At 46.6% G+C, this 8,192-nt stretch overlaps 1 protein-coding gene across 4 annotated transcripts in view; it reads left to right on the top strand.

Moving 5' to 3' along the window:
* Nucleotides 1–505: 505 nt before the first annotated feature.
* Nucleotides 506–8,192, top strand: part of PRPF4B (pre-mRNA processing factor 4B) — a 56,591-nt gene continuing 48,904 nt past the window's right edge. For all 4 annotated transcript variants that reach the window (XM_045005680.1, XM_045005679.1, XM_045005682.1 and 1 more), the window contains exon 1: nucleotides 506–641. In XM_045005680.1, the coding sequence (XP_044861615.1) occupies nucleotides 604–641 (38 nt within the window). In that variant the 5' untranslated portion in view covers nucleotides 506–603. The remainder of the gene's footprint in view (nucleotides 642–8,192) is intronic.

The following is an 8,192-nucleotide window of genomic DNA, read 5'->3' as shown; positions in this document are numbered from 1 at the left end:
AATCAACAATAGCCACAATGTCTGTACTTTGGGCCTACCCTCCCTGGCAGTTTCTCTTTTACTTAAATTAACTCCATATGCCCACAACTTTAGGTAGCCTAGGTAGTTTTTGGTTGTACTCCTGGTTTTCAGTGTTTAGTATCCCATTTCTTATTTGGCGTGACATCTGGGGGCCGCACATCCCAAGAAGTCCTGAGCACCTGCCTGTTCACCCCCTCCCCTTTCTTCTACAATCACCCCAAATTTCCTGTCTCCTCCGCCACCATCATCCACCCACCTCTCAAACGCTGGGTGCGCCCGCCCCACGCAGCTGCCAGTGTCAGGGCGCCGCATCCAGATCGCTTGAGCCACCGTGACTGGCTAAGACTCCCTCCCCCAACCACTTGTTCTGGGATTGCGCTGCTGGGCCTGGAGGTGGCTCTTTACAGACGCTCCCTAGCAAAAGAGCCACCGGAAGCAACTTACTCCCTCGCTGCAGGGTGCGGTTCATTTCCGGTGGGTCGCCGAGGTGGCGCGTTTCCTCGCCTCGACCCTTGGCGCCCCGTCGCGCATGCGCTGCGGCCCCGTCTCACCAGCAGCGGCGAAGGAGTTTGGAAGTTCAAAATGGCCGCCGCGGTGGAGTCTGTGCTGCGGGAGCCCGAGTAAGAGACAGGGCGGCCCCTCTGGGAAGGCGCCTCTCGGGGGGAGAGTGGGAGGGAGACGCTGTGAGGCGCCTTGTGGCGGGAGGTGGCTATAACGGTCGCTAAGGCTGATTTGCTGGGGGGAGGGGGGAGGGGGGAGTCGCGAGGGCCCTGGCTGGGCCTTTGGCGTGAGACCCATGGCGGGCCTGGGCGGTGGGGCTGCACGCGGCGTCCGTTTCCCCGGCCCCAGCGAGCACGAGCCAGGCCGCGAGGGGGAGAGGCCGTGCACGCGCTTGGAGTGCGGGGCTCCTCGTGCTCCTCCCTTCCTGCCTCGGGCGCCCGGGGGTGGTTGCTAAGGTGCGAGGGGGAGGGTCAGTCCCGATGTTCGTGGGGTTTTTTTTTTCCGTATAGGCGCCTTTTACCCCCCCCCCCCCCCAGATGTTTCACAGGCTGCTCACCCTAAGCAGGGGTGTTGCGAATCCCCTCCGGCCCTGGAGCTGCTGGGCTCCGGCCTGCTCTCTCCTACTGAAACTGGGGCCGGCTCCAGCCGCGTGTGGGCATCCCGCAGCTTGGCGGCTGTTCCATACTCGCTTGTCTTGTGTTTGGTGCTGTGGGCGTTAGAGTCAGGGTGCGGAGTGTTTTCTGAGAGAGCAAGGGTCTCTCGGACTTTGTTCTTCATTAGAGACTTTTATCTGGAGTTAAAAGTGACTGAACTCCAGGTGGCTGGGACTCAGCATACATTTGTGGAATCTTCAGAGGCCCTTTGCACAGGTGGCAACTTCCCTGAGATCACAGGCAATCAATTAACCAGACACCCCCACCCCCAGCTTCTCCAATGGGGACATAGAGCTAATTTACACTGGCAATTTACATTAGCATAGGTGATTGTCTCAATGGTGTGAAAAATCTGCACCCTTGAGAGATGTGATTATGCCAACCTAACCCCCAGTGTAGACAGCACTAGGTCAATAGAAATCTTCTGTCGACCTAGCTATTGCTTCGCAGGGAGGTAGTTTTCCTAGTGGTTTGCACTAAAATACTACAGCAGCATAGCTCAGTTATGCTGGTGTAGTGATTTAAGGTCTAGGCTACTCTAAAAAGTTAGGCGGACCCAGCTCTGTTGATTAGGGGTGTGTAAAATCCATGCCCCTGAGTGGTGTAGTTAGACCTAGTCCCCAGTGTAGACAGCATGAGGTCAATGGAAGAATTCCTGTTGACCTAGCCATTGTGTCTCAGGGAGATGGATAACCTACGCTGATGGGAGACCCCCTCCTGTTGGTATAGGTGATGAAGTGCTAGAGCAGTGTAGCTGCACTATTTTATGCGTAGACAAGCTCTAAGTATAAATATATAGCCATAAATCAGTCATGCCCTCCCAGCCTCTTAAGTCCTGCAGTGGTCACTTACTCTGGTGATTTTACTCACCGTGAGAGGGGTTCATGAGGGCTTCATGGGCCGCAATTTGGGAACTATTGGCTTAATATAAAGGCGAAGGGATTCGGTCAATGCTTTTTAGACCCTATGTTGGACCTATTTTAAATTGTAATTTGATTTCTGGCTGTAATAGTTCGAAGGGCTTTTTTTACTAGTTGCTTTTCAAAGATATAAAAAACAATACATACTGTTTCTGGGTCACATGAAATTTTATTTTAAAAACATTATAATGGTGCAGAAATGTTTTATTGTAATACCTACTTAGTAGCAAAATATGATGTTGACTTTTGTAGGCCGAAGATTTGTGAATATATTAGCTATCCTTTCTGATAGTAAATTTCCTAAAATATTCTCTATGGATGTGTATATATAAAAGGTTAGCTTACTTAAGTGTTTAAAACTTTTTGCCCAATCTGAGATATTCTAATATTATGAAATTGTTGCAACATCCCTCCCATCAGAACTACTTTGGGATTTTTTGCCAGAATCTGTAGAATTTAGTTAGCAAGAGTCTGCTGGACAGCTAGTTAGTTAGTTGTATCTTCTTTCTCTCCTTGGTCCTATTCCAACATTTTCCAGCTGGTATTGTAAGACAGAAGGCATTTTGAATTAGGTTGTTTTAGTGCAGGGGTTGGCAACCTTTCAGAAGTGGTGTGCCGAGTCTTAATTTATTCACTTTAATTTAAAGTTTCGTGTGCCAGTAATATATTTTAACATTTTTAGAAGGTCTCTCTCTATAAGTCTATATAATATATAACTAAACTATTGTTGTATATAAAGTAAACAAGGTTTTCAAAATGTTTAAGAAGCTTCATTTAAAATTAAATTAAAATGCTGATCTTACGCCACCGGCCCACTCAGCCTGCTGCCGGCCTGGGGTTCCATTCACCTAGGCTAGCAGTGGGCTGAGCAGGGCCTGTGGCCGGACGCCGGCTGGCAGCCAGAGCCGCAGTGGGCTGAGCGGGACCAGCGGCCAAGACCCCAGACTGGCAGTGGGCTCATCTGGAGCATCTGTAGGTGCTGCTTCCCGCAGCTCCCATTGGCTGGGAATGGCGAACCGCAGCCACAGGGAGCTGAGGGGCTCCATGTCTGCAGATGCTCCAGGTAAACAAACGTCCTGACCTGTCAGCGGCTTACCCTGATGGGCTGAGAGCCAAAGTTTTCCAACCCCTGAAATATAGGGTTGGCTTATGAAAGGGTCATACATTTTTTGCTACTTTTACTTATCCATCTTGGGGGGGGGGGGGTCGGTTTATAAACAAACGGGCTAATGAATGAGTATATACAGTAATTAATGAAATTACAAAAAAACCCAGAAGTCCTTGTGGTACCTTAGAGACTAACAAATTTATTGCTGCAGAACTGGAATTAATTTGCAAACTAGATAACATCAGATTTGGCTCGAAAAAAGACTGGGAGTGGTTGGGTCATTACGAAACCTAAACTTAATTTCCCCAATACTAATACTACTGTTACTCACACCTTCTTGTCAACTGTCTGTAATGGGACACTCTCTTACCACTTCAAAAGTTATTTTTCCTCCCTTGATATCTTGCTGTTAATTGATTTATCTCATTAGACTGACCTAACACTTGGTAAAGCACCCCCCATCCTTTCATGTATGTATACCTGCTACTGTATTTTTTACTTCATACATCTGATGAAGTGGGTTCTAGCCCATGAAAGCTTATGCCCAAATAAATTTGTTAGTTTCTAAGGTGCCACAAGGACTCCTCGTTTTTTTTTTTTTTTCTGATACAGACTAACACGGCTACCACTGAAACCTGTCTCAGTGAAATTACAGTGGTGCATTTGTGAAAACTTTTCTGATATAGACTGATCTCTGGTAGTCAGAAGGGCTAGAAAATTATAAACAAAAACTTAATTTTGTAGAGAGCATTTTGTGCATACCAAAAATTATAGGGGAAGATCTGCTTGCATAGAAATTTGCATGCATGGAAAGATTAAAAGAATAAACTATGTATAGTTTGAGTAATCAGTGATGGAGGAGGGAGAAAAGGACAGGTAATGTAACAACTCTGACAAATATATAAAGTACGTACACACCAAGGAGTGGGGGGAAATGTTTAAAGTAGTACAGAAAACTGCAACAAAGAGTAATAGGATGAAAATAAACAAACGAACTCTTAAGGTGAATATCAGGAAAATCTTTCTCATGGTGAAATCTGTTACTCTGGAGTAATCTTCCAAAGGGATTAGTGGAAAGTTCATTGTTCATTTAAAAAAGAACTGAAAAAGAAGTTTCTGAAATACCCACTCTCTCCATGAGAGAGACCAATACTTACATCATACTCATCTGCAGATTTTTTTAAACTTTATTTTATAAAAGTTTCTAGCCTTTATGAGTCCGAATGTGAACTATGTGAAATAAAAGATCAGTCTTCTGAATTGGGACTACTTGGCTGATTCAGTTTACATACTCTTATATACAAAGAAATGCTTCTGATAAAATTGACTGCTGCTTGTATTAAATTATGGCAGACTTATAAATCAGGAGTGCATAAAGGAAAATAGCAGTCTGATCCTTATTTACAGTAGAGTGAGGAAGAAAACTGATATACTTTCCTTTCCGACCCAATTTTTGCATTACTTTTGTATGCAAAGTAATGAAAGCTTATAACTAGGCTTGTCAAACGATTAAAAAAATTAATCACGATTAATCACAGTTTTAATTGCACTGTTAAGCAATAATAGACTACCATTTATTTAAATATTTTTGGATGTTTTCTGCATTTTCAATTATATTGAATTCTGTTACAACAGAGAATACAAAATGTACAGTGCTCACTTTATATTATTTTTATTACAAATATTTGCACTGATAAATATAAACTAAAATAGTATTTCTCAGTTCTCATACAAGTACTGTTGTGCAATCTCTTTATCGTGAAAGTGCAATTTACAAATGTAGAATTTTTTTTTACATAACTGCACTCAAATAAAACGTAAAATTTGAGCCTATAAGTCCACTCAGTCCTACTACTTAATCACTAAGAAAAACAGTGTTTACATTTATGGGAGATAATGCTGCCCACTTCTTAGTTACAATGTCACCTGAAAGTGAGAACAGGCATTCCCTTGGCACTGTTGTAACCGACTTTGCAAGGTGTTTATGTGCCAGATATGCTAAACATTCATATGCCCCTTTATGCTTTCATCGCCATTCCAGAGGACATGCGTCTGTGCTGATAATGGGTTCTGCTTGATAACGATCCAAAGCAGAGTGCACTGATGCACGTTCATTTTCATCATCTGAGTTTAGACGCCACCAACAGAAGGTTGATTTTCTTTTTTGGTGGTTTGGGTTCTGTAGTTTCTGCATGGAAGTGTTGCTCTTTTAAGACTTCTGACAGCCTTCCACACCTTATCCCGTCAGATTTTGGAAGGAACTTCAGATTCTTAAACCTTGGGTCGAGTGCTGTAGCTATCTTTAGAATCTCACATTGGTACCTTTGCATTTTGTCAAATCTGCAATTAAAGTGTTCTTAAACAACATATTCTGGGTCATCATATGAGACTGCCATAACACAAAATATATGGCAGAATGCGGTAGAACCACAGAGCAGGAGACATACAATTCTCCCCCAAGGAGTTCAGTCACAAATGTAATTAATGCATTATATTTTTAACAAGTGTCATCAGCATGGAAGTATGTCCTCTGGAATGGTGGCTGAAGCATGAAAGGGCATATGAATGTTGAGCCTCGTCGGCGATCCCTCAAGGTTGAGGATGATCTCTTTCATAGGTTTTATTTTTCATGGGTCCTTTGGTGACTGCAAAGTCCGATTCTTGAGACACAGTCTTGTTAGCAGACACTGCAGGAGGTGTTGGAAGACAGGGTTGGGCCACCATTGCTGCGTGACAGCAGTCTTTCCTTTCTTTTCTGGCGTTTTTCTGTGACCAGGGCAAGGCAATTTTCCTCAAAAGTGAATGTTCCCTTTCTGACAAGTCTTTGCCAGTTATCCCTCTCCTGGGCTGCTGTCTCCCAGTGTGTGGTGTCAATGCCACACCTCTTGATATTATCTTGAGGGTGTCTTTTAAGTGTTTCTTTGGGTTTCCCGTTTCTTTCTCCTTTGGGCATGGCTACATTTGCGAGTTAGAGCACATTAAAGCAGCCCAGTGTTCACACTGGCAAGGCACGTAGAGCGCCTGGACGCCACGGCTGGAGGGCCCCTGGTAATTCACCTCCTCGAGAAGCATAACGCTTGCTGTGCCCCAGCTGGAGCACCATGGAGCCAGTGTGGAAGCCCTGGTCTGTTAACACACTCTGATCGGCCTCCAGAAGTGTCCCACAATGCCTGTTCTAGCCACTCTGGTCATCAGTTTGAACTCTACTGCCCTGCCTTCAGGTGACCAACCGTCAGACCTGCCCTTTAAATTCTCTGGGAATTATGAAAATCCCCTTCCTGTTTGCTCATCTAGGCATGGAGTGCTCTCAGTGAATCTTTCCAGGTGACCATGCCTCCATGCGCCAGGCAATCCCCAGTATGGAGTAGTTGCGAGGTGCTGGACCTATCAGTGTTTGGGGGGAGGAAGTTGTCCAGCCCAGCTGGGCTCCAGCCGTAAGATTTACGATACCTTTGGGCAGATATCGAGACATGATGGAAAGGGGCCATGACAGGGACACACTGCAGTGCAAGGTTAAAGTGAAGGAGCTGTGGCATGCCTAGCGCAAAGCCTGCGAGGCAAACCACCACTTCGGCGCTGCCCCCGCGACCTGCTGTTTCTACAAAGAGCTGGGCGTGATACTTGGAGGCGACCCCACCTCCTCTCTGAGTACCACTATGGACACTTCAGAGCCCAGTTCAACAAGGCAGCAGGAGGAGCAAAGCAGGAGTAAGTGTGCTGAGGAGGAGGAAGACACCCCGGAATCCCTAGATGCATGCAGCCAGGAGCTGTTCTCAAGCCAGGAGGAAGGTAGCCAGTCGCAGCAGCTGGTGCTTAGCGAAGGACCAACACCAGAGGAGGTTCCCGGTAAGCACCTTTTATTTTCGGAAGGAAGTTATTTGGTGTGGACTCTTGGGGTGAGGAGGGTTAGGGCTGCATGCATGCCTAGATGCAGACTAGGGCGTTGATGTGCTCTCTCACATCACGGTAATCGGCCTCAGTGATCTTTTCAAAGGTCTCAGCCAGAACTTGGGCAATGCGCTTGCGCAGGTTTCTTGGGAGAGCCAATGTGGTCTTTGTCCCAGTCAGGCTAACGTGTCCACACCGCTGTGCCGTGGGGGGACCATTGCTGCACACAGGCAAGCTGCATATGGGCCAGAGCAGAAGCTGCATTGTAGTAGAAGACCCTCCCTTGCTTCCCAGGGCACCCTCAGCAGCGAGAGATCTTCCAGGACGAACTCCTATGGAAAATGTGTGGACAGTGTTGAGTATAGGGGACCCCTGCAGCTGTTTGCGCTCCCCAAGGCACAGAAACTCAGAAGACAGTACAGCCATGAAACAATCAGTCCCCCTTGACCCTGTGCTTACCATTTTGGGGCTCCTGTGGGTTATGTGCGCTCACTTTGGGATGGGCAAATTATGCTATTGTGTAGACTGTGATTGCCCTCCTTAAGTCCGGGGGAATCATTGCTCTGTCTTGAACAATGCTGGCTCTGTTAAGTGTTGCATTTTGTCTTTACAGATGCAACCTTGAGATCTCAGCTGTCCATGTTATCACCGGCCGAGAGACTGCAAAGAATCCAGAAGAGGCTACGTAGAAGCAGAGAAGACATGCTGCATGAAGTAATGCAGCAGTCACTTAACGAGAATCTAAAAGTGCAGGAGTGGAGGGAGAGTGAAAGGAGGATCCTCCAGCAGAATGCAGATCACTAGCAGCAAAGCATGGATCGGCTGATAAGCATCATGGAGCGCCAAACAGACTCGATCCCGGTGCTCGTAGCCATGCAGGCGGAGCATTACCACGCTGCGCCTCTCCCCTCCCTCCCAGCCCCGCAGTCCTTGTTCCAAAACTTTTTCCCTTGTGCCCCCATGTCACCTCCAACCCACTTTCCCCAACATCTGGGTTCTTATCACCACCAGCTGCCTCCAACACCTATAGCTTCACCACCCAGCCCTGAAAACCACGACTCTTACCCACTGCACTAAACCCCCATCTCCATGCATTTTAGC

Source organism: Mauremys mutica, chromosome 2, assembly GCF_020497125.1.
Source record: "Mauremys mutica isolate MM-2020 ecotype Southern chromosome 2, ASM2049712v1, whole genome shotgun sequence".
NCBI classification, from domain to species: domain Eukaryota; kingdom Metazoa; phylum Chordata; order Testudines; family Geoemydidae; genus Mauremys; species Mauremys mutica.
Note: the sequence above shows the minus strand (reverse complement) of the source record. Positions and strands in the feature narration are given on the sequence as shown.